Source organism: Hirundo rustica, chromosome 3 (genome assembly GCF_015227805.2).
Source record: "Hirundo rustica isolate bHirRus1 chromosome 3, bHirRus1.pri.v3, whole genome shotgun sequence".
NCBI classification, from domain to species: domain Eukaryota; kingdom Metazoa; phylum Chordata; class Aves; order Passeriformes; family Hirundinidae; genus Hirundo; species Hirundo rustica.
The window spans coordinates 114,135,736-114,161,174 of record NC_053452.1 but is presented as its reverse complement, the minus strand read 5'-3'; the positions used below and the strand labels follow the sequence as shown (position 1 = coordinate 114,161,174).

General features: G+C 51.5%; 1 protein-coding gene across 1 annotated transcript; it reads right to left on the bottom strand.

Annotated features, from left to right (window-relative positions):
- Positions 1-1,316: 1,316 nt before the first annotated feature.
- On the bottom strand, positions 1,317-23,700 carry FAM167A (family with sequence similarity 167 member A). The gene is made up of 3 exons (XM_040060863.2): positions 23,529-23,700; positions 15,489-16,032; positions 1,317-5,321 (listed from the first exon to the last, which is right to left on the bottom strand). The coding sequence occupies exons 2-3, from the start codon at positions 15,864-15,866 to the stop codon at positions 5,058-5,060; spliced, it is 642 nt and encodes a 213-aa protein (XP_039916797.1). The 5' UTR covers positions 15,867-16,032; positions 23,529-23,700; the 3' UTR covers positions 1,317-5,057.
- Between the last annotated feature and the right edge of the window lie 1,739 nt (positions 23,701-25,439).

Below are 25,439 nucleotides of genomic sequence, written 5' to 3'. Positions count from 1 at the left end.
GACAGTGACCAGAATGGTTTGTCTGACCACAAGCACTCCGTAATATCGGGGCCAGTCCAGGCCTTGGCTGCTCTGAATGATGGGTGAATGAAGGTGGTTTCCTGATCCTTCTTCAGAAAATAGTTTGAAAAGATAAGAGAAGAAAGGCTGAGATCAAGACTTTCCCCCATATTTGATCGTTTATCTTAAATGCCACATTTACATTTCAGCTTAACCTCCCAACCATTGGAACCTGGGGCTCCCAGGAGAGCGTGTGATCATCCAGGGCTCAGGAGTGTCCTGTGCCTGGAGAGGGGAGGGAAGTGCTGGTGCCAATCATCTTCCCAGATTTCCTAGGTCACACAGTGGTGAGTGAGGGTTTTAGGAGTGGTTTGCACATCTTTGGGTGCTGTTCCTCCTTGGAGCTGCTGCAGGGCTCCCCTGGCCAGCATCTGGTTTATAAGTGATGCCAGAGGAGTGGTTTCTCCCGAGTTTTTGGGATGTCTCACTCTCATGTGCGCATCTCCACAGACACAACACTTGGTCGTGAAACGTGCGGCGGGGGAGGCGAGTCTGGCTCCGGTTCTGGTGTGGAGCCTGCCACCTCCTCCTTGCAATCCCTTGTTTTTTCCTTCCCCCTCCTCCTGTCTGCCTTGATCTGAAGGAAAACCCACTCAGCAGACAGCGTCAGGCTGTGAAACAAACTCACGAGGTGCTGGGAATGCTCCAGCTGGGATTCTTTCCCATATATATCCATATCAATATCTATATCTATAAAAAAGGTTGAACTGTGGTGGTTGAAACCCTGTGTAGCGGATTCAATCTGAAGATTCAGTCTTTAAATCCTTAAATGTGTCATTCCTTGGCTTTCCTGGTGCAAGGAGACCCAACGTGGCATTTCTGTGACTGCGTCTCCACCGAATTTAATTAAGGTTTTATGGGGGTGATTGTGGGAGACCTCGAATCACTCACTGATTATGGGATAGCACTTCCCAGTGCCAAAAGTCTGAGGAATGAGACACTTTCCCGGGAACAATGACCCTTTTCATCATTTCTGCTTTGGGGCTGTGACAGAGGAGCAAGGTCCTGTCCATTACTAGGTCGTGGCAGCCCGTGCCAGGGAGAGCAGCCAGCTGATTGTGAAGCAAAATGTGCAAAATCGCTCTGTGCTTCCTCTTAATTGACCCAAAGGAAGTAAAAAGAAAAAAAGAAAGCTGGGCCAATTAATTTTTAACTGATTTTTTCATGGCCAAAATTGTAGAGCTTTGGACTGACTAAAACTTCAGAGATTGGGTCTAGCTGAAGAAGAGAAAGTGGAAAAGTTTTATTAAGGCTCCTTCAAGGAAAAAATTTTAACAGTTAACAGTAAAACAATGTTTGAACAAAAATGAAGTGTTAATGTCTCAGATGTAATTTAAATTTTTTGGAACTATTTTTTGCAGAATACCAGGATGGTTTAGGTTGGAAGGGACCTTAAAAATTATCCAGTTCCAACACCTACCCATGGGCAAGGACACCTTCCACTACCCCAGGCTACTCCAAGCTCCATCCAACCTGGCCTTGGACACTTCCAGGGATCCAGGGGCAGCCACAGCTTCTCTGAGCAACCTGTGCCAGGGCCTCAGCACCTTCATACTGAAGTCTTTCTTTCTAAGCAAAGAATTTTAAGCAAAGTGTTTAAGTTTTGAGTAAAAGCAAATTTTGTCCAATTAAAATGCTAGACCAATCCCTGCCCCTCCTTTAAAATTTGCATTGAGCTTTTGGCGGCAAGGAAAAATAATCTGAAAATTTATCTTCCAGCAGTTAGCCTGGAAAAATCCACAGTCCTCCAGCCTGGCCACCTGAATTAAAAATGCAATTAATTATTCCTAGGGATTAGTCTCAAACTGGCTCTTCCATTTCGCGGGGAACACGTCTCACTGCTGGGTGCCTGAGGACAACACTGGAATCAGCGCCCAGAAGATTCCTGCTTCCAAGAGATGTAGCAGCAGACACTGGTGCTCCAGGTGGAGGTGCAGCTTTGATTTGTTGGTCCACAAAGAAGCATTTTTAGGATGGACTTCAGCAGGACCTTGATTTCCAGCAGCTTTTCTCTCCAGGCTTCTGGGAAAGGGAATGTGGCTCTAAGCCACAGGAGAGGAAGCACCACTGGAGGGTTTGAATCATCTCATTGTGGACATCTGAGACCTGCAGGCTCCTCTCTGGGAATTCTGTGGTGGGAGCAATGAGCTGTCCTCATGTTTCTCAAATCTGACCCAACATTTGGGTGACTTTTTATTTTAAACAAAATTCAGCAAAAATCAGACCTATTTCTATTTATTTTTCCTCCCTAACCTGATTTAGTTGGAGTGCCTGGACCCACTTTTCACTCAGCGGCTAACTTACATAAAACATCAAAATATTTCTTAATTTGTTGCTTTCTTTCCCACACGTTTTTGTCCAAATACACCATAAGTTCTCCAACCTTATTTTCCTCCCATCTCTCCCGGACTGCCAGGTGGAGCGGACGGGTGTGAATGGATCCAAAAACCTGCCAGGAAAACACCTGGCACACCTGTAATCCTGGAACACACCATCCTGCTGCTTCCCCAACACAGTGAGAGACCAGAGGCAGAAATTCATACAGACAGAGGTTTTATAATTAAAAAATTGTGCATTTTGACAAACAGCTGGCAGTTACACCCATCCCTCATCCCCCTTAACGCAGAAAACACGTTGGGAACCCAGACATCTGATTTTCTAGTGCCACGTGTTATGGCCCACTAAGACTGTGCTTGAACTAACCTCCTGCTTTTGGCCACCAGACGAGAGCCCAAAGGCAGGCCCACTCTGTACTCCACTCCAGCTGACCCTAGAGAGAACCAAGCCCCTTTTCCAAGGCATTATTTTCGAGGAAAGACCATAATTTCTATCTTCTGCTTGAAAACGCCTCTGAAAATCAACATGTGGGACACAAACTGATTTATTTTTATGAAAAAAGTAAACAAAGAAGAATTTTAATGAGGTGGGAGTTGTTTTTTTTTTCCAAGATGTCCATGGGGAAATAAGGCTGCTCCTAGTAAACTGAAGGGCACCGTAGCTGGTTGTCTTGTCCAGAGGCCAAGTGACAGTCTGGTCACAACCCAAAATAAACTTTCCTAACCTGGGGAGCACAGGATTTAGCACCCAGGCATGGTGCTGATGGTATTGATAAAGCTCTGGCACCTAAAATTCCTCCTTCCTCAGCAGAAAGAAAAGCTCAGGGAGCTTTGGAGCTGATGGGGAGGCATCACCCAGGGGCTGTAGGGGATGGGGGACCGGTGTCAGCTCGGAGTCCCCAGCCCCACATGTCTGTGAACCCCTTAATTTGTCCCTACCATGCAGACCTGTGGAGGCACACAATTTATTTGTCTTCTCTGCACCAACCTCAAACTCCCTGTGGAACCCCAGGCCTGGAAGCCTCCTTGCATCTCCCCAGGCACGTCGGGGTCCCGCCAGATCCCAGTTCCCATCACATTTCGGAACAAGGTGCGAACCCAGCCCGGAGCCTCCAGGGAGAGGCATCCCACGGGCTCAGATGCACACACAGAGCAACTGACACACACACACACAGAGCTCACAGACAGCTACAGGCACATTGACACAGCCACGGCTTCCAGAGCAGTGGGATTGCTCCTCCTGCTCCTTCCCAGGCCTTGGGCTGGCGCTGTGGACACAGCCAGGTCTGCTCAGCCAAGAGCTGCTCCTGCTCGGGCACGCGGTGAGGAGCAGAGTTGGGCTGAGATCGTGGAGTGGTTTGGGTTGGACAGGACCACAAAGATCGTCTGGTTCCAACCCTCCTGCCGTGGCAGGGCCACCATGGGCAGGATTGTTCCGCTCTGACAGGGTCAGGAGCGGTGTGGGCACAGGAGGGAGAGCCTGAAGGCATCCACACTTGATCTGTATCGTCTTGGGTGCCAGGTGTCCCAAAACTGCCGCGGCAAGACCCCTGGAGTCCCTTGCTGGGCAGCACCAGAGATCTCTGCCCCCTGTGCCAGATACAGGCAGCCGTGTGCACTGAAAGGCAAGAAAATACAGCATCCATCTCACATTCTGCTGGGCAGGGAGGGAACCCCCTGTGTTGCTGCAGGTCCAAAGCTCATCATAGCAATTTCTCGATTTAATTTTGAGTCCCATTTTGAGTTCATGACCCAAAAGTCCCCTTTTCTCCTCTTGAAGTTCTTCTCTCTGATGGATGTGTGTTGCTACAGAGGATCCAGGGTTTGCTGGTGCTGCGGTTGGGGGATGTCAGCCTGGGGACTTCTCTGACGAGAGATATCTTAGATACAACACTTCCTTGTTTGCAGGGTGAACCACAGGCTGTCTTGCTGCTGACAACAGGATCCAACAGGATCAGAAACGTGTATTGCTCTGGGTATGACTTCCAGGGCACACAGGAGACTTCTGGAATCTCTGAATGTTCCCATGGAGAATCCATAATCTATATCACAGGCAAAATGAAGCTGCAGTGCCCTGGACTCTATGGAGCAACCCAACAAACACATCTCACCACTTCCTGGGGCTGGTAGTGTTTAACCCACAGTCCTCTGCTCGCTGGGAGGGCTCCTTCCCACTGGAAATCAACTTCCCACCTGAAACAGCCCCATGGATCCCACACTTGGAGCAGCAGAGGCTGAGGGTTGGTGTCCAAGGGGACATCCATGGAGGAGAGTGATGCTCCTCCAGCCTGCGAGGAGGGGAAGGGAAGAGGGAATTTCACTTTGTGGATGATTTTTGACCCCTCCTTTGATTTTTGAGCACAACCACCCACACCGAGCTGCATCCTGCGGGGGGAAGAGGAGGGGAAGGGACTTGGCAAAGGAACTGAGTCCATGTGTTGGGTCTGGATGCTCTCCAGGTTTCTTCTGTGAGGGTCCTGCCTTCCCCACGAGCATCCCCGGGCCGTTCCAGTGCCCACCTCTACGCTGCCACCAAGACCAGCTGCGGGCTCCCTGTTTGCTCCCTCTACTCCTCGTCGGCCTCTCCTCACACAGCCATGAGGCAGAGGGAGCCCTCTCCCTCTTTCTTCCCCATCCTTCCCTCTCCTTCCCCCACCCCGTTCAGCACAGTGAGAACCGGCGGGAGTTGATGTTCATCTTGGTGACCCCGATGAGCTTGAGGGGTGTGGAGAGGCTGAAGGAGCTCACGAGGGGGAAGTCGCAGAAGAGGTCGGCGAGCTCGTCCCTCTCCTCCAGCTCGTAGGTGGCATCGTTGAGCATGCGCTGGTGCAGGTGGCACGTCTGCTCGATCTTCAGCTTGTTGATGTCGCTGCGCAGACGCATCAGCTGCCTGGCCAGCTGCTGGTCCTGCAGGCGCATTTCTGCCTGGAACGGGAAGGGAAGAAGGGTTTTAGCTGGCAGGTTTGCTGCATCCCTGTGGCGGCTGGCTAGCCTGCCTCTAAGATTTCATATGTTGACCCTGGTGGGGTCAAAGTAAGTAGAGATGTGCTTTTATTTTATAGTGAGAAAGGCTTCTCTCCTGTCTTGGGTTATGTAACCAAAAATGTGGATTCTATTTCATCTGTTGAAAGCTGTTGGGGAGATGTTTTTTCCTTATCTCTTGTGACTCCAGGGAGGTGGATGCCTTCTGATGATGTTAAAACCAGGTGGGGCAGTGTTTCTTATCTCTTTCACCACCTGTCTACCCTCCAAGGGGACATCCTCTGATAATGGGCCATTAGGGCCCACCAATGCCATGACACATTCCATCATCCCATTGGGAGATACTGCACACAGTGTGGGAGGAGCCAGCTGTTCCCAGCTAGATAAAAACTGGGACTGAAGAACACAAGGTATCCAGCTTTTCTACTGGATGCCTGGAGGAAGACCAGACCCATCTCGTTACAACTGGACTTTCTACAGGACCATCTCTACTCCACACAGCCACATCTGTTACTCCAGACTCCTTCCAACACCCTGACCAACAGGGCGTCAAGTCGTATCCCTGACTCTGTCAGGGCTTTTCCAGCCTGTTTGCTTGCTTGCTTGTTTTTTGTACTACTACATTTGTTTTTTTGTTTTTCTTTTTTAATTAATATTCCTAGTAAAAAACTGTTAGTCGTATTCCCATATCTTTGCCTGAAAGCCCCTAATTGCAAAAATTATAATAATTTGGAGGGAAGGCGGTTTACATTCTCCATTCCAAGGGAAGTTCTAGCTTTCCTTGGAAGACAACTGTCTTTCAAAACCAAGACATCTCCCACAGATCCTTACGGCAGCATGGCAATATATCCTAAGTGATGTCACTCCACTGGTTTATTAAAATGACGTAAGCTTATGTCACTTCTGCTCAGTCTCCATTTTCCATATATGTTCATTCCCCGGAATGTTCTCCCTTCCTTGTACCCTCATTGGTTTCTGTATCCCCGCCTATCTACCCTGGCACCCTCTATTGGTTGTTACCCTTTACCCCGCCCATGTACCGCCCCTGTACCCTCAGACCATTGGTTCTGATGCTCTGCTCCGCCCCTCACTTCCCCTCTACTTAAACCTGTACCCTCCATTGTTCTTGGTCTTCTGTCCCTGGAACCCTTCGGTGCAACTCCTCTGGAACCCGACACAGAAGACCCTTCCTGCCTCTCATTTGCCAGCTTCTACCTGTTGTGTGTGACTGCATGGACAGTGGGATTGCTTGCGTGCCTGCCCAAGCAGCTTCGTGTAAGGAGATGCTTTTGGGGAAGGTTGCGGCATTTACCGTCAACGCACGCAGTCCTCAACGCATCCCTGCTGGAGGCTGTGCCGGATCATGGGGAATGGAAGGATGGTGAGGTGCTTGAATGCGTCCAGAGAAGGGCGACAAGGCTGGTGAAGGGTCTGGAGCTTATGAGGAGTGGCTGAGGGAGCTGGGGGCTCAGCCTGGAGAACAGGAGGCTCAGGGGAGACCTCATCACTCTCCCCAGCTTCCCTGACAGAAGGGTGCAGCCAGGTGAGGGTCAGGTTCTGCTCCCAGGGAAGCAGCAACAGGATGAGTGGACACAGCCTTAAGCTGCTCCAGAGGACATTTAGGCTGGACATTAGGGAAAAGTTCTCCACAGAAAGAGTGATGGGGCATGGAATGGGCTGCCCAGGGAGGTGGTAGGGTCACCATCCCTGGTGGTGTTTAAAAAAAGGCTGAATGTGTCATGGTCTGGTTGACAAGGTGGTGTTAGGTCATAGGTTGGACTCAATCTCAAAGGTCTTCTCCTACCTAGCTGATTCTGTGAACTCATCTAGAGGTGCTTTGTGATCTGTGAGGGAGACAGGGATCTTCTAAGCCAGCAATGCATCCCAAAAAAATGCCAGCTCAGGATGGGGGATTTATAACAATCGAGAAATTCCGTGCCTGCTTGTGTTTTCAGGATCACCAGGAAACTGGAATTAAAGCTGTGCCAAGGCTGTTGGCTTGGGTATCTGTCAGGCTTCAGAGCTTCCATCTCCATGTTAAACAAAGCCCAAATTAATTTTGCTCATAAGGCGGCAGCCACAGGGCGACAGAGCAATTAGAGGTGGAAAGGACCAATTAAAAGAACACCAAATAGAACACCAAATAACTGATCCCCAAATACTCGGCCTGGGTTTCCAGCCTGCATAAATCAGAGCTGGTCCATGGCGGACTCCACTTCCCCTGTGCCTTATTTTATCTCGGTGATTTGAAGTGGCTCTCAGAATGGGACCTCCATGGTTTCCCACAGGACAAAGAACTACAACCTCCAAGCTAATGATCTAAGTGTTTTGGAGGTATTCTTTTCTCCCCTGGCACCTGGCTTGGGAAGGTGGAAGATTCAGAAGTAATGAAAGGAAAGAGATCTTTTATTAAAAAAAAAAAAACAACCACAAACTAACTCTCTAACTCATAATTAAGAAAATTCATTGCTGCAGGATGCTGTGGGCAGTGAAGGTAGGAGGGGAACACTTGGTGTGGGAATCAGCCCGGGAAACAGGAGCAGGCAGGACTGGAAAAGCAGATCAAGACAATTCCCACTTCCCTCCTCACAGAAAAGCAACAAACCCACAAAAGCTACAAAGAAAAGAAGGCAGGAAAGAAGCGGAATAGGCTCACCAGAGGGGGCTGGAACAGGATGATCTCCAAGGCCCCTTCCAACTCAGCCAGTTCTAGGACTCTGTGATTCTACATTTTGGGATAAACTTCCCTTTCCTGCATTTTAGCAGCATGGACAAGATCTGACCATATCAGTTTCCCTCCAGGCCTGAAAATGAGCTGCTCAGTTTGTGGGTACAGATGCAGCTCTGGGGGAAGGGAGTAAATTATTCCTGGCCTGGTGGCTTCTGCTTGTAGATGCAGAAGGGAAGGGAGGAGGGAAAGCTCCCCTTGAGAGACCCCACAAAGATGCTGATATTCCTACATGAGACCCTTCCACACCTGACACAAGGGCTGCTGCAAGGAGGGTGTGAACCAAAACACCCTCAGGGTTGCTTTATCTTGTGCCATAATCCTTCCTCCTCCAGGCAAGCAGAGAAACCCAGAACGGTTTGGGCTGGAAGAGACCTCAAAGCTCATCCAGTCCCACCCCCTGCCATGGGCAGGGACACCTTCCACTATCCCAGGTTGCTCCAAGACCTGTCCAGCCTGGCCTTGGACACTTCCAGGAATGGGAACCTGTGTCAGGGCCTCACCACTCTCACAGGGAATAATTGATTTTTAGTATCCAAATCCCTTCAAACCCAAACAATTCTATGATTCTCTTGACATTACAGAGGCGTCCTGGAGGACCTTGCCTGATGCTCCCAGCCAACAATAAGACTCCAGCTTGGCTGTCTGGAGAGGATTAAGTCATCTTTGTACCAATCTCTGAGTGAATCTCTCTCTCTCTCAGGAAATCTCTCTCAAATTGTTGGCAGGGTTGTGGTCATTTACCTTTATCAAAAAAACCCCACTATTTCCTCTGAGTCCTCATAACCTGTGCCACCAGCAGAGCAATGCCGCTTGGCAGGTTTTTATTCTCCCGTCTGAGTTACGATAAAAAGAAACCAAAACATTCTGTTGAAATTTTTCCCCGTCTCCCAACATTTTATCAGGGAGGCTATCACAGATGTTATTGAAGTGACCCAGGGTCATTCTTTCTTCTCGGCATATCAAGTTACCTAAGAAATGCCAACAGAGGCTTTCCTTGAATATTTAGAAGAATATGGGATTAAAAAAGCCTCTGCTGCCAAAAAATAAAGACATTCAAAAGAGAATTATGAGGCCATTGTGCAGAGGGGTGTGAGTTATAGGTGCTTTTTCTCTCCTGCAAACCAGCTTTACATTTTTTGACTGGTTCTTGTTTTCCCTCTCTTTTGAGGAATCTGTTTGATTTCACGTAAGCTGGAAGGCAAAGACCTCCAGAAAATAAAGACAAGGAACAAAGCCTGGCAGTGGTTGACTAAAACCACGTGGATGTGGCACTTGGGGACGTGGTTTAGTGGTGGCCTTGGCAGTGCTGGGTTAACAGTCGGACTCGAGGACTTTTCCAACCTTAACAATTCCATGTTTCTACAAGAGGATGATGAGCACAGAGAGGAGGTGGAAGATGGGATGAGGGCTGTCACTGCCTGTGCTCCTTGGAAGGCTGCCTTGTCTTCCCATGGGCTTGGGAGTTCCTTGCCTGGAGCAGACAGGTTCTGTGCAGGCAGCTCTGTGGGGTGACAGCTGGGCAGAGCGTGGAGCACGAAAGCTGAGCTGCTCTGCAGTGAACTCTCACTCCCCACACTCATCCCTGGGGCTTGGCTTGAGATGCAAACCCCCTGTCCTGCATCCATGGAGTTGTCCCATTAAACACTGCCCTGTTCAAACCCTCCCAGAATATTTAGCGGAATTTCAGCCAGAACCCAGAAATCCTTGTTCTCCTTCTCTTTCCCAGAGGCTCTGCACAAATACTGAAACCATTGCCCCCATCCCATGCTGAGGACCAAACAATTACTGGAAAGGATGAGTGATGTCCCTTTAAAAGCAGCACTGTCGAGCCAGCAGAGCGCCACAAAGCTGCCTGGGAATGAATAATGGGATTACAGGGGCCACACCATGGGAAGCTGTGGGGTTTTTGGTTTGCAGAGTTCACCCACAGGGCCGGTCACCACGAGGTAACTCCCACTCCAGTTTATCTGTGTGAGGTGGCAGCAGGATCCCACACACGGAAGCAGCATCCTGGAGAAACCCCTGGGCAGCATCCAGCAGAAGCCAGGCTCTTGATTTTCCTTTGATCCCCACACCGCCAGGGCAGAAAGAGCCTTAGGTGTGTCTTGCTCATTAAAACCAACATTTAAACACATTCTGCCTCCCTCTGCGCACCCAGCCCCAGCTGTTCCTCACCAGCATGTTTGGGGAATGCTGTTGGAATGGACGGGATGCTGGGTTGGACTTCCCAGGCTGGAAGGGGGAACCAAACTCAGGTCTTTCCTGGCAGTGAAGCAACTGCTGGATTGAAATGAAAAGCTGGACCATCGGATCTCATGAACCTAGGGAGGATTTTCTGCTTGGATTGAGCCTCAGAGTCTGCCAGGGATGTTTAATACAGGTGAGGGAGAGAAAACTTTGGATGCATCCTTTCCTGTTTTCCAGCCTAGGTGGCTCATCCTAAATAGCTACAAGCAATTGCCTTCAATTTTGCCTTCAACAGACAGGAAGACAAATAATTTTCCCACTTCCAGCAGTCCATCTTTCCTCTGCATTGCTTTTGGGGGATTTTCAGCAGGCAGCACCTCAAGGCATGGAAATGAGGAGCTCTTTGAGATTTCCCTCTCTTCCCAAAAGAGAAGAGTCCCATGGATGCAGTCCCAGCCTGGTCCATGAAGCTCAGGGGGATGGTCTGTGGAGAGGCAGCTGGTCCCACAGGGCCAGCCCTTTTTATTTCCAAAAGATCAAAAGAAACTGAAATGTGAATTGGCACTTTCCTGAGTGCAGGCACTTGGATTCACGGACAAAGAAGCACAGGCCACTTGTCGGATCCCTGCCAAACCTTTCAGACAAGCCCGCATTGTCTGTGTCTTGGTTTGGGGCTTCTTCAGAGGAGCTCAGATGCCACCCTGTCATGGCTAATTTTAAGTGCTCACACCCTTGTGGTGCAACCCACAGCCTCAGCTGAGTTATCCCAGATCCTTCTGGAGCACCTGGGAGTTACCCACCATCAAATCCCAAGAGACCTTTGCCAGCTGGACCATGCAAAGCCCGTCAAAGCTGGACCACCCCAAATCCCACTCTTGCTCAGTGTTGTTTAAGCTGTGTTGGCTCCCTCTCTCCCCAGAACAGGGTGGCTGCACCCAAACGGACCCTCGGGGATCATCATGTTCCATAATAAATCCTAAACTCTTCCCTAGTTTCAGCAATTTAACATTAGAGGTCGCAGGGTGGTTTGGGTTGGAAAGAACCTTAAAACTCATCCCATTCCACCCCCTGCCATGGGCAGGGATGCCTTACACTATCCCAGGTTGCTCCAAACCCCATCCAACCTGGCCTTGGACACTTTCAGGGATCCAGGGGCAGCTACAGCTTCTCTGGGCACCCTGTGCCAGGGCCTCACCACCCTCATAATGAGGAAATTTGGTGCTGCATCGTTGTTTAAATTCACTCAGGCACTTGTTCAGCCAATATAAGTATCCCAAATGGAAATAAAAGCTCTCAATATTTAATAAAAAATAATCTGACCTGCAGGACATGGGTGTTTAATGATTTCCCAGGAGGGACCATCAGACATTTGTGTCCCTTTTCAAGTCTTTCCTGCATTCTGGCTCACAGCCCTCAGATTTCAGTGCCAAACTGGCGAATTTGAGGTAGAAAACTCATTTTTTCCCCAAAGCTAGAACTGTTCTAAGATGTCCCTGTTCATAGGGGTGTACTTTAGCCATACTTAGGAGGGAGAGGACTTTGAGTGCTTAATTTAATAACTTGTAAAACCCAGCAAATTTCAAAAACAAAGGGCAAAGTGTGCTCCCTCCTGTCCTCGAGTCTGTCACCAGCCCTGGGCTGGTGAAGTTTTTGCTCTCAGCACAGATGAGGAGCTGCCACAGTTGACAGTGCAAAGGCAAACACAAGGGCAAAGAAGAGGCAGGAGGAGCTGGGGAGGGAAAAGCTCCAGCCCCGGGGCGGCTCAGCACACGCTGGGAGCTGCAGTTTGCTCCTACACCTCCACAGAGCCTCCCAGCACAAAAACAAGAGCAGTTTGCATGTCTGAATAAATCAGCTTCCCGGGGCCAGGTTCTCAGCAGGGCCCAGCTGGCTGAGGCTCCGTGGGTTTATGTCAGCCCTACAAACCGGGGCCAGGGCCTGGGATGGGTCACATCAGGTGACAGGCCAAGAAAAGCAGACACACGATAAACCCTTGGCTTTGTCTTTTGCTTCACCTCTCAACGTGAGCAGCCTGAACCTGGCTGAAGCCAAATCAGAGCAGACTCTGGAGGCACAGAGGAAAATTCCTTGCAGTGTCAGATGATGACTTTTGTGCGGATTGGGAGTAACAAGAGATAGGGCAAGAAGAAACAGCCTCAGGTTGCACCAGGAGAGGTTTAAACTGGATTTGGAAAAATTTCTGCAGCAAAAGGATGGTCCAGCCCTGGCACAGCTGCCCGGGGCAGTGGAGGAATCCCCATCCCTGGAGGGATTTGAAAGATGTGTGGATGTGGCTTGGGGACATGGTTTAGTGCTGGCCTTGGCAGTGCTGGGGAGTGGTTGGACTAGATGATCTTAGAGGGATTTCCCAACCTAAACCCTTCTGTGACAGTACCAGATTTAATCCTGCCTCTGCTGCTTTTGGCTGGGATAGAGTTAAATCCAAAACAGGGTGGTCCTGTACCATTTGCCTGCTGGGAACAGTCCCCAGCATGTGCAGGCTCCTGAAGATCCAAGTGCTTGGCAGGACGTTCCCTGGGACAAGCCAGAACCATTCCAGGGTGATGTTGTTGAAACAACCCGGCCTGAACACTGGGGGCCGTGCTGAGGGTGATGGGGCTGCACATGCTGCATTTCATCCTCTAAGCACACAGCTGCTGCACTTCTTTCCTGCATGGAAAGAATCTCCACGTTCACCAGCTTTTGCCTCTTCGTTGGATAGGTGAATCCTACAGAACCTAAATAACCATATAATGGAATCACGGAATCCCAGAATGGTTTTGGTTGGAAGGAATCTTTAAGCTCATCTTGCTCCACCCTGCCATGGGACACCTTCCTCTATCCCAGGTTGATCCAAGCCACCTCCAACCTGGCCTTGGACATTTCCAGGGATCCAGGAGCAGCCACAGCTTCTCTGGGCACCCTCACCATCCTCACAGGGAACAATTCCTTCCCAATATCCCACCTGTCCCTGCCCCCTGGCAGTGGGAAGCCATTCCCTGTCTTCTGTCCCTCCAGGGCCTCATCCAAAGTCCCTTTCCATCTTTCTTGTAGGCTCCTTCAGGAACTGGAAGACCACAATTAGCTCATCCCAAAGCTTTCTCCAGGCTGAATAAGCCCAGTTCCCTCAGCCTTTCCCACAGCAGAGCTGCTCCATCCCTCTGATCCTCCTGGTGCCTCCTCTGGGCTCTTTCCATCAGCTCCAGGTCCTTCCTGCGCTGGGCCCCAGGGCTGGAGCAGCTCTGCACGCGGGATCTCACCTGAGAGGGACAGAGGGGACAGAGTTCCCCCTCCCCTGCTGCCCACACTGGGGGATCAGCCCCAGATCTGGTTGGTTTCTGGCCTTCATCTTGCTATGGAACCTTCCTGATGGCTTTGCCACCACAACATGGAAAAGGAAAAAGTGAGGAAAAATCTTGTCTGTGTTGGGATGTTTGGAAGCTTGTTCCTTTGTTTGATGAGAAACTGGATTTCACCCTTGAAATGTAATGTGAAATGCACCTTTTGGTTCCAGCAGCGTGTGATGGGATGGCCTGGCTGTGCTCCCTCTGCCTGCTGGCAGCTCATACCCACACTCGTGCCTCCAGCACAGCTATTGCACCCTGTGGGCAGTCAAAAAATTGCTCTCTCTTTTAGGGAAATTGTTCTGAATTACCAATCACGTCCAGATCCAGCACAGACTGGTATAATTAAGCGGCTGGGAAATGGAAAGTGAGGAACAATTATGGTTTGCTTGGCCTTTTCTCGTCTTTAAATTAAACTTTCAGTTTTTGACAGATGGTGGTTTAGATACCACACCCCGGTCTGAGGGGTAGAATCAGACTCTGAGACAATTTGTACTTCCATCATGGGCAGAGATTGAAAGAAAACCCCAAATCTTTTAAAATCCAGGGTACTGAGAAGGAAAATCTGAGTCTCACTCTTTGATCATGTTGAGATTCAGGGTTTACATCAAGAGTGAATTTAAGATTGCACCCAGATTCAGATCACAGATCTGGAGCTGAGGTTCTCCAGAGCATTGAGGGGTTGTAGGGGATAATCTCAAAGCTGATCCTAATAGTCCTGAATTCCTGAAAGCCACGATCCTGAGAAAAAAATTCACCAAAATGCAACACCCAGAACCACCTCTGTAAATAAATCCTCAGGGGACCAGTGGAGTTGGGAAATGCAGCAAGAGAAAGTTGGCAAATCAACATCATCTGAAGCAAAAGTGGCAAAGAAATCTTTAAAACCGTTATTCATTTTTTGTCAGAAGATTTCCTCAAAGATTTCAGAGCTTCTCAAAAACAAATGGTCTGCACAGAAACATTTTCACAAGTGTTGGCCACAAGTGATGTCCCAGCCCCTGTTGCGAATATTCCTGCTGGGACTCACAGGCAAAATTCCAACTGGGCAACAGAAACAAAGCCACGTGTCATGAGTCACTTCCAGTGATTCGGGCCAAATAATAAAGACTTTTCATGCCAGTGAGGAGAAGGGAAGGATCACTGGGAAGAGTGCTTTTGGTGTCTGATTGCTTCTACTCTTGTGAAGAGCACCTGAACTCAGTCTCCAGCTCCCCTGGCAGGGCATCCTATCGATCCTATCCTATCGATCCTATCGAACCATCCTATCGACCTCCAGAAAATCACAGGATACCCTGAGCTGGAAGAGACCCACAAGGATCATTGAATCCATCTCCTGGCCCTGCACAGGACAACCCCAAAATCACTCAATGTGCCTGAGCTGGGTCAGGCCCAGGATAAATGTGTGCCAAAGACCATGATAGCAAAGTGACAGAGAAAAGGTGAATTCCAGCCCTGTGCCCTGGCTCTGGATTTTCCTTGCACAGGTTCCTAGAAAAGACAAAGCATTTTTGTGCTCTCCTTCTCCGTGGCAAGTCCAGCACATAACCACCAGAAATAAACAGATGTGTGAGGCAGGGCCCCAGGCTGGGATGGGAGGATGACTGAAACATGGACTGGATTTGAAGAAAAAGAAAAAAAAAAAAACCAAAAAAACAGAGGATAGACCTGGAAGAGCCAGGTGTGGAAAATGCAATGATGGAAAACACGTGAGTGATGGAAAATACAATGACTGATTGTTGCCTTTCCACCTGGGGCTGAAGGCAGGTAGGAACACGGAGCTTCCCCTCTCTTTCATTTTTTTCCCCTCTTGAAAATTTGTGCTAACAGGGACAGGCAATCACTTACCAGCTCCTTCCTGAGCCACGTCAGAGCTTCGTCGATGCTCTCAAAGCCACCTATTCTCCCTGAGGTGACAGACCCCTTGTCCTGGGCAGGGCTCCCGTTGAGGTGCAGCTGCACCTTCCTCATGGGGACAGTCTCCCCTGGGGTCTTTCTGGCCTTGGTGGCCTCGTCCTCCCCATCTCCCTCAGGCTGGGGGCTCTTCCAAGCCTGCTCCTCCAGCTTTGCCTTCCATTCCAAGTAGGAAGGGCGCCTGGTCTCCAGTCTCAGTTTCTCTGTCAATGCCTTGAGGGTCCTCAGGTGATCATCTGGAGGAGGAACCCCTCCAGAGCCAGCATCCGTGCTGTCCAGAGCCTCTTCTATCTGGATTTTGGGCACAGACATCCTCTCTGGGAGTCCAAAGGCATAGAGGTGGGCTGGAAAGGGCCAAGGGTGGAGATGAGAACCCTCAAGGTTTCACCAGGTGTCACAAGGTGCTCAGCACAGCTCCCTGGAGGACAGCTGAGGTGTGAGCCCCTGCTCAAGCACCAAACCAGCCTTGGATGAACACCTAGAAGGGGGAAAAAAAAAAAAAAAAAAAAAAAGGTATTGGTTTTGAGAAGGAAAAGGGAGTGAGGAAAGAGAGACAGCTCTTGCTGGAACAGGGGAGTGAGGTTTTGGGAGAGGCTCAGTGCCAAGGTGCTGCTGGGGAGGGTGACCTCACCTCGGTTATCTGAGTGCTCAGGGGCAGGAACAGACAGGCTCTGGCTTTTAGCAAAGCTCTGGTTACCTGCACCTCCAATCTTAACTCCAGGGGCCTCAGAAGGATTGCCAAGAAGGCCGGGACATATTTCCAGACCCCCAAGTCCTCTGGAGGCAGCAGTGGCTGATGCTGAATGTTGGGCTGTCTGGTTTTGCTGATTTTCTGCCTGGCAAACCCACATTTCCCCATTTGGGCAAATCAGGTCCAGATGAAATAGGACAACGTGAAAGAGGGGAAGTTTCAATTAAATATTAGGGAGAAATTCTTCCCTGTGAGGGTGGTGAGGCCCTGGCAAAGGGTGCCCAGAGAAGCTGTGGGTGCCCCTGGTTCCCTGGAAGTGTCCAGGGCCAGGCTGGACAGGGCTTGGAGCACCCTGAGATAGTGGAAGGTGTCCCTGCCCATGGCAGGGGGTGTAATGAGATGAGCTTTAAGTTCCCTTCCAACCCAAAATATTCTGTGGTTCTGTGAACCCAAACTTCTCCCAAGAGTTTGAGTCAAAAGAACTGGAGAAAGGGACTTGTCCTTCCCCACACCACACCCCCGTCCAGTTTTACAGGTCTGGGTTTGGTTCTGGGTTTGCTAAAGCTGCAGCCTGAGGATTCAGCTCCCTCCTGACCCTCTGGCTCCAGTCAGGAACATGGTCCCAGCCATGTGAGGAGCTAACTGGGGTGCTGGCACGGTTTGGGTTTAGACACTCAGGGAATCTTGGACTTGAGGTTTTCATCACTGGCCATGTCCAGTTTGTCCGCAGGGAATGGTCCCTTGCAAACACCCCGTGTGAGCAGTGGCACGGAGAAGCCAGGAGCTTCCTCCCCACTTCTCCTCCTGTCAGCACTGATGGAAGCTGTGCCCAAAGCTGGTCTGACAAACCCTGGCACATGGAGGGGCAGAGGACTCAACTCTCGAAGAGTTAAGCTCAGGCAGCTTCCGTATTCATTTGCCGGCAGGATCAGGTAAGAGACATTCTCAAGGTCGATTGCTCATCTATAGCTGAGCTAGGAATAGATCCAGAGCTCTCCTCAGAACTTCAGGCACAAAACAAAATCCTTTTCTGCCTGCCTGGTGAGATGCCTGGAAAACCAGGCAGGATGTGTGCAGCTTCTTAGAGTTACCCAGCCATTCTCCTCCCTGCCATTTCCACACAGGCATGTGCAGCTCTGAAATCCAGACCATAATTACACCTCTCCAACCTTTTCAGCAAGAAGATTCAATTTAAAATAAACACGGAGTGAGAGCGAGACTTATCCCAACAACTGTGTGGGGGCACATGAGCTGAAGGAGGAGCTGACAGTGTACACACAGACAATGTGGGGGTGGAGAATCAGTCATCTCGTGGTCTCCTTCCTGCTCCTATTTACGTTAATGAGAGTTTTACGGGGAGAGGGAGCACTCACAGGCACTCTGTCAGGTTGAAGCCAGCAGCTCTCATGCCTGGAACAGCAAAAATTTTCCTTCTTCTGTTGAAAAAGAGAAGGGGAAGCCGTGGGCTGCCCTGTTGGAGGGGTGCTCTGAAGGGCTCAGGGCATGTCGATGAATTTACCTTTCCTCCCATTCCTCCCCAAACCAATAAAGGAAAACAAGTAATGTCTTTAAAGACTCCATTTCTGAGCTTTTTTTCTCCTGTCCTATGAGACCTCGGTGGAGATTGCTGAAGGTGGCCCAAACCCAGCAGTCCAAGAGTCTGCTGCAGTTCCACACCGGGCTGCTGGATTTGCCAATCTCCAGCAAAGATCATATTTTTATCGTTTTCTGAATGCCACAGCCACAAAACAGAGCCCCACACCAACTCCTTTGTCCTGCTCCTCAGCATGCATGGAATCCTCAGGGTAGGAATGGCCCCTGCTATTCGAGCACTGGGCACAGCTCAGTTAACATTTAGAGCATCGGACCGTGAAAAGAGGACAGCAGCTTGGAGCATCCCCTTTGTCACAACCCCGCTGTCATCTCCCCCTCCCTGTCATCACGACTACCAGCAGCCTTGGAGGAGATTTGGTTTTCCTACCCTAAAAGCAGCATTGATTCAGCCCATCCTTCACTTTCTCCCTGGTCTAACATGAAACGTCCCATTCGCTCTGCAGGGACATCTCCTAAGTCGGCAGCTCTCTTCCCCAGCCTGTCCAAGCTCTGAAGTGACAGAAGGGATCCACCTCTAATTCCCTATCAATATCTTGGACTTGGATCAAAGACCTGCTGTGGAGAAAGAGATCTGAAAGTTGCAAATGTGTGAAAAATGCCCTTGTACTGTAACACAAACCCTTTGGGGCCTGAGAGTTACCCAATTCCCAGGAACAAGCCTTTGGCTCAAATCCACACACTCCCAGTCTCCCTGCCCCAGGCTAGGCTCCCCCTGGGCTGGCCTGTGTGAGGGGATTTAAGTGATTAATCCTTGATTTGTCTCATTACCACACTTGCCACAGGGAGTTCCTGCCACCCCTAATTAGGGGTAACGAGTTCAGCCCCAAAACAGGGTGAGCGTTTGCTCACACCTCCCTAAGAACCTCTGCTCAGGGGTTCCCCCTCCTCATAGATGAATCCTGAAAGCACAGAACACAACAGGTCGCTGAGAAAAAACAACAAAATCCCCTTTAATTTCTTTCTTGGGTTAGGTTTCCGTTGGAGAAGTCAACTGACCTACCCCAAGGGATCAGCAGAAGCACAAGCCTGGGATGGAGAAATAATAGGAATGTTAAAGTGGGAGTTCAACCATTAGCCAAGGTGGAGGTGTGGGGAGCAAATTATTCTTCTTCCTTCGCTATTCCCTGTGGACTGCGCATTCCTGTTCCACTATTTCTTATTGCAGGGGAGCAGCAGTGACTGCAGGAGCCTGTGTTAGAGGAATTCTGCTCCTCTGGAGGCTGGGAAGACAAAAAAGCCTCAATACGAGACAAAACCTCAGCTGACAGAAGCTCTTTTGCCCACACAGACCACGGGAGACACTCTGGCACGGAGCAAACAGGGCAGAGGCAGTGGTTCATCCTGCGAATGACCTTCAAAAAACACCTCAGCCCCTTTGTGCCTCAGTTTCCCTCTCACTGAGAAGTCAGTCCTTTCAACTGGCCTTCAGGGAAGAAGCTCTGGGGATTTTCAGAGATGTACAGAGTTTACCTCTGGTGTCTCCAGGTCTCGTGTGGGTGTCCATGCTCCCACTCCAATCAGTGCAGGGACACCCCCTACGATCCATGGATAGTTTGGGATGCACTTCCCCTGATCATTTGCTCTGGAGGTTTGCACAGGGATCACCCAGATACCCCCCCAGTCCTACAGAGGAAACCCCTGGAGTCAATCCAACCTGCCAATGTCACCATCCAGCTCTGCAGCTCCCAGCAGCAGAGGGGGACCCTGAGCCTGAAAAGGTGGGATGGAGGAACACTGAGGTGGCGTGAGAGGTGGGGGAGAGCACCTGGTGTGCAGGGAGAGCTGTGTTTGCCTCCCTCCTTGCACAGCAATGATACAGGGATGGGGTGGGGGTCACTGACTCCCCCCCGAAGGTCTCTGACCCCCCCCTGGGTGTCTGCGGCAGGTTGGGAGAGGGGCAGAGAGGAGGAGGTGGCTGTGAGAAGGGGTTGCCATAGCAATGGAGTAAGGGAGCTGGATGGATGTTCCGGAGCATCCTCAGGGCAGCACAGACTCAGAGGCCTCAGGAACGGGGTGAGGGAAGGAGAAACCCATCAGGATCAACACTGCAGGCGCCTGGGGCTGGTGGTTCCCTTTCAGGGTGGTTGCACATCACTCATTCCTTCCCCCTGTCAGGAGAGGAGCTGCTGTGCCGTGTGCATTTGGTGAGCTGGGGGATTCCTCTCCCTGCCAGAGCCCCCCCATCCTGCTGCTCTGCAGAAGAGCCCCGCAGAGCTGGAGAACAAATCCCCAGCCACGCCACCAACACCGAGGAGAGCTGGTTTCCCTGGATTTTATTATTTGGTGCTTACCCACCCAATCCTTTTCTGTAGCAGCTGAAATCCTCTCCTGCAGAAAGCCAGCCTGGTCCCAAAGTGACCTTCAGCTTCCCTCCCTTCAAAAGGACAAAGTTCCAGCACCGTGAAGAACTGTCTGGTCCTGAAGCCAGGACATGCTCCAGGGCTGGAATTGGTGCTGTCAGGATCAGATGCTCTCTGCCTGCTCAGGATGGTTGGGACAGGATGGAAAGGGCTCTGCCCGTGCTGGACGAGTCATGGCAGAGCCCTCGGTGACACTGAACACAGTGCCCGTGGAGACCTTCCGGCCACGCTCCTGTCTGTGAGCTTGTTCCTTTCCCCATGGAAAAATGGTGAATCAACATTGATGAGACCAAAATGGGCATTGCAAGCATAGATGTGGATATGGCTTTCACAGAAAAACTGGGAAAATGGGAAAAAGAGAGGCTTTCCATTCGTGTATGACCTGGAGCAAGACTACGGTTTGCTCCGGCACATCCTTCTGCCCAAACGGCCTCCAGAAAAAGCCCTGAGCACTGCAAGGGAGGAGGGGAGAGCAATGGGGGCCACAGGAATTCCATCAGAGGAGTGAAGGGATGCAGAGATGTCTGCCCCAGCCCTGGAATTGTCCAAGGCCAGGCTGGACGGGGCTTGGAGCAGCCTGGGATAGTGGAAGGTGTCCGTGCCCGTGGCAGGGGGTGGATGAGCTTTATGGAAGGGACCTCCCTTCCAGCCCAAACCATTCTGTGACTCTGTGAGATTAGAGCGGACCAGTTTTCACTCCCTGCCTCGAGGCACTTCTCCCTGGCTGATTTCCAGCATCACCGGTGGAGTCAGAACCTGTTTCAATAAACACATCTGCACCTTCCTGCCCGACTACACCTCACCCCTCCTGCGTCCCCCACACAGCCCCCGGCCGGCTCCTGCTGAGGGAGCAGGGCTGAGGCTGCTGCCTGCCTCAGATGGACACTTGCAGCTCCATTTTCAGGCCAGCTGGGCTCCCCTCGATCAGCAGATTTCCAGCCTTTGTGTGGAAATCTTGCATGAAGAAGTGCTCGGCATTCCAGCAAACCAGTCTTCCAGTCGGCTGGAAGTAGCTGCAAACTGGGAAGCTGAATGGGGTCAGTGCTTGCAACCCATCAGCCCAAACCAGGTAGGATTCCTCTTAGGAGGGGAAGGATAAAGGAGCAGAAGCAAAGGCAAGTTTTCAGGCCCTTGGTGAAGACACCATGTCCACCCTCGGTGTGTTCTGAGGTCTGTGGAGCCGTGGGTTATGGGCAAGGGCTTCTTCTCCATGCACTGCCCCAGGCTCCCGGCAGGTTTTGGAGCTAATCTCAGAGGTGGCACAGCCAACCTGTTCCCAGAGATGCCCCCAAAGGACTCGTGGCTTGGCACAGCCGGTGGCTCCCCCTTTTCCCCTGCTGCCGTTCCAAGCACAGCCGCGTTTCAGCAAGGAGAGGCAGGGACCTCTGTGCCCGTGTGCCCAGGGTAATGAAAAGGGCTGGGATTCCTTGGGAATGAGCCAGGGCAGGCTGAGAAATGCTTTCTTCCCAGGAGACCTGTACGGGGAGTTATTTTTTCCCCAAGTGCAGCATGCAAGGGTGTGTTTTCACAAAGAAAGGGGGAAAAAAATATCACGGAACCTTTTTCTTTTTGTTTTGTTGAGCTCCAATCTGCCCAGCACCGAGCTCAGCCCCTGCAGGGACAATGCCACGGCCAGGTCCCACTGGAGACCCCCAGGCTCCAAGTTAACATGATCAGGAGAGTGGGGTCAGCCCCTCGGTGACCCCCTAATCCCCTTTACATGCCCCCTGTCCCATCCAATTATCCAAACCACGATCGTTCAAACTCTGTCCTCAGACCTGTCTTCTCCCAGTGCTGAGCTGCACTTTGGGATTTTATATCATTTAAAATCAGCTGGTTGCAAACAGACCCTCCTCTCCCTCCCCCCCAGAAGGTCTACGCTGCTCTGAGGCTGATTTTTTTTTATTATTTTTTTTCCTCCTCCCTGCAGTGTCTCTGCTACATTTTGCAAACACCTAATGGCTGCAGGGCTGTTGCAAGCCCAGAGCCCGGCAGAAGCCGGATTCCTCCCGTTCTGCTGGATTTTTGTGGCGCACAGAACGCCCCCCGTGAAGGATGAGGGGGGGGGGAGAATTTAATGGGCACTTGAAAGCAGAGACGAGCTGGGATGCAAAAACCAGCAGCGGCTCCCGTGTGCTGAAACGATGGCTGGCACAGAGCAAACCCGCGGCAGCCAAGACAGCCTTGTTCCCGCTGGAGAAGTGGGGAGTTCCTCGGATACAGGGGATGAGCAGACAAAGCCAGAGGAATCCGCTGGGCACAGCTCCTCGCTGGAAGCCAGGATCTTGGTTTTCATCCATTCCCCCCGCCTCTTTTCATCATCCCCCCTGCTTCTTTTCATCATCCCCCCCTTCCCCTCCGCTGAGGTCCCCGATGTAGAAAAGCTCTGGAGGGTGCAGGATCGTGGAATAACAGAGGAGGAAAACGGGGAAACAGGGAGGGGTGTCCTTAGAGAGGCGCCTGCGGTGGGAGAGGTGTCAGCCCGCCCGGAGCGGAGCGGGTCCGGCTCTAGGATGGGGATGGTGCCCTGGTGTGCAGCACCCCGGGGCGTTCGGGCTGGGCTTGCACAAACACTCGTGCTGGGTGGGGTGTGGGCTGGCGCTATTATTTTAACAATTAGCCCCAAGCTGTTATAAAGGGTTCTGAAGAAGTTCTGACTGATTTTTTTTGTTTGTTTGGTTGGTTTTTTGTTTGTTTGGCTTTTTTTTTTTTTTCCCCTCCTTGGTGTAGACGTGAGCCGCGAGGGCCAGACCCGAGCAGGTGGAAACCCGCTCTGCTCGGCACACGGTGCCTGATTCAAAAACCCGAGGCAGCAACGCCCTGCCCGGCCACCACGGCTCATCCCACCATGTCTGCACTGCACAGCCCCACAAAGCTCCCCAGGGCTCCTGCTCATCTCGGGCTGGGGGCTGAGGGAGCAACAGGTGATTGCCCCGAAACCCGGCCAGCCTCTCCCCCGCTACACCTCACCCAGGGCGGAAAAATCCTCCTGGAGAGGGTGAGAAGCCCCACGCTGCTCCCAGCTGAGAGAGAAATCCACAAACATCACGGGAAAGGAGGATTCAGACATTCCCAGTCAATGGGGAGCCGGCCATCTCCAGGGAATGTCGGCGAGGCAGGAGGTTGTGGCTGGGGGGACTCTTCGCAAACCCCAGCCCCGCCACACGAAGCAGCGCCCGGGTCCCCGTCACCCCTCACTGCCGCTCCCCAGGGACATGGTCCTTGCCGCGGGTCCCCTCCCACAGCTCCCGTGCCCGGTGTCCCCGCGGTGGCTCTGTCCCCCCAAGGCACCGCGAGCACCAAACTTACCGGGGCTGGAATCAGAGCGGGGATTGCACGGGCATCTTGGCTCCCTCCTTCCACCTCGGGTCCCCAAGTTGGTGTTTGCAGAGCGGTGTCACCAGTGCCTCCCGGAGTCTGTCTCATCCTCCTGCTCTGTGTCTCGCTTCAGAAATCTGTGTGTGTGGTGGCTGGATTGTTGTTTTTTGGTTTGCCTTTTTTTTTTTTTTTTTTTTTTTTTTTTTTCATTTAAGGGACTTTTTTTTTTTTTTTTCTTTTTTTTTTTTTTTTTTCTTTCCCCAGCGGTTGCGTCAGGGCTGTTGCCTGGAGACAGGCGAGCTATTCCAGTTTGAGCTTTTCAGCGCCGATTTCCTCTCTCTCTTTCATTCATACCACCAAGCCCTGAACCTACCTCCCACCAAGCAATAACCCTGGAGAGACCTGAAAGGGAGGAGCTGCACGGCCTGGGTCCTAAACATCCTCCGGCACCCAGGAGAGGGAGGAACATCAGCGATGCTCCTCTCGGCGTGGAGAGCAGAGATGGAGCGCTCCGCTGGAGGACAGGTGCCCTCGAGGCTTGCAGGAGATGCCCGGAGAGCTGCTGCGCTCCCGAAGGAATCTGTGGCTCTTCCCGACACCAACCTGCTGGTGTCCCCATGCTGATGGTGTTTCTTACCATGGATATCACCCCCCTCCCCGAAAAGAGTTTGGGGTCCTCCGGCACTCGGGAGAGCTTTGGGATAGCGTTTTCCAGGTGCCACAGCTTGCTCACGGTCACTGTGTGTGCCGAGGGGAATTTCGCAAGGATGCCACAGCCTCGCTGGGAAGCCCCAGGGTGGTGCACCCCGGCTGGTACCATCCATCCCCGGGCAGAAACCAGCTTAGGAACCAGCCTGTGCCTGAATTTTGTGCTGGGCAAGCTCCCGTTGCTTCCGCAAATGCCCCGGTGGGGCTGGAAACCATTTTAGCTGCTTCCGAGGAGAGGCTGACCCCGAGAGACAGTGCCCCGGCTGCTGGCTGAGGGGGTCCAGGATCAAAGGCAGGGGACAGAGGGGGTTTCCTTCCTTCCTTCCTTCCTTCCTTCCTTCCTTCCTTCCTTCCTTCCTTCCTTCCTTCCTTCCTTCCTTCCTTCCTTCCTTCCTTCCTTCCTCCTTCCTTCCTTCCTTCCTTCCTTCCTTCCTTCCTTCCTTCCTTCCTTCCTTCCTTCCTTCCTTCCTTCCTTCCTTCCTTCCTTCCTTCCTTCCTTCCTTCCTTCCTTCCTTCCCCAGAAGTTGGAGTTTAACCCCTCAAAGCCTGGGGGCCACCATCCAAAGCATCCCACACATCGCCCCTCTGGGGGCTCAGAGCCGCTGCCCGCGTTTGCAAAGCTGGGGCTGTGAAGGGTTAAGCCTTGGCCAGCGACCCCCAACCATCCAGGGCCCGTCCCACATTCCCACGTTTCCACATTCAGCTTTTGTGACAGAAACCCCTTCACAGCCTTTTTTTTTTTTTTTTCACCCTTCCCTTCTCCTGCCGGAACCATCCCTCCTCCTGCCGCGGGCAACAAGGAGAGATTTACAGCCCCTTCCTGAGCTCCAGCATGGAAGGGCTGGGATTTCCCACCTCCCTTTGAATGCCGGGGGTACCCCAGACCCCCGCAGCAATTTAGAGGCTGTGCCTGCCCAGGGTTTGGAAGTTTGGAGTGCAGAGAAGGGGGATGCCTTGGCTGCAGTGATGCAGACTCAGAATGAGCAGCAGCATTTTCACATTTCTGATGAAAATGCAATTTTTTTAAATTTTTTTTTTTTTTCCTGCCAGCATCCATTTTTTTTGTCAGATTTCACATCTGCATATGCAAACTCAGCCCGGTGATCAGCTCTCGCTGTGCTGCAGGGAGGCACCTGAAGGCTGATGATGATGGAGAGGCACCAAGGGAGATGGAAGAGCTGTTGGCTGCGTGTT

What these genes read in the sequence shown, in the direction of transcription:
- FAM167A (XM_040060863.2), bottom strand. Translation starts at nt 15,866, where the DNA reads ATGTCTGTGCCCAAAATCCAGATAGAAGAGGCTCTGGACAGCACGGAT. An exon ending in CGTGGCTCAGGAAGGAGCTG is followed by an intron (nt 5,322 to 15,488) that starts GTAAGTGATTGC and finishes TTCCCGTTCCAG; the next exon opens with GCAGAAATGCGCCTGCAGGA.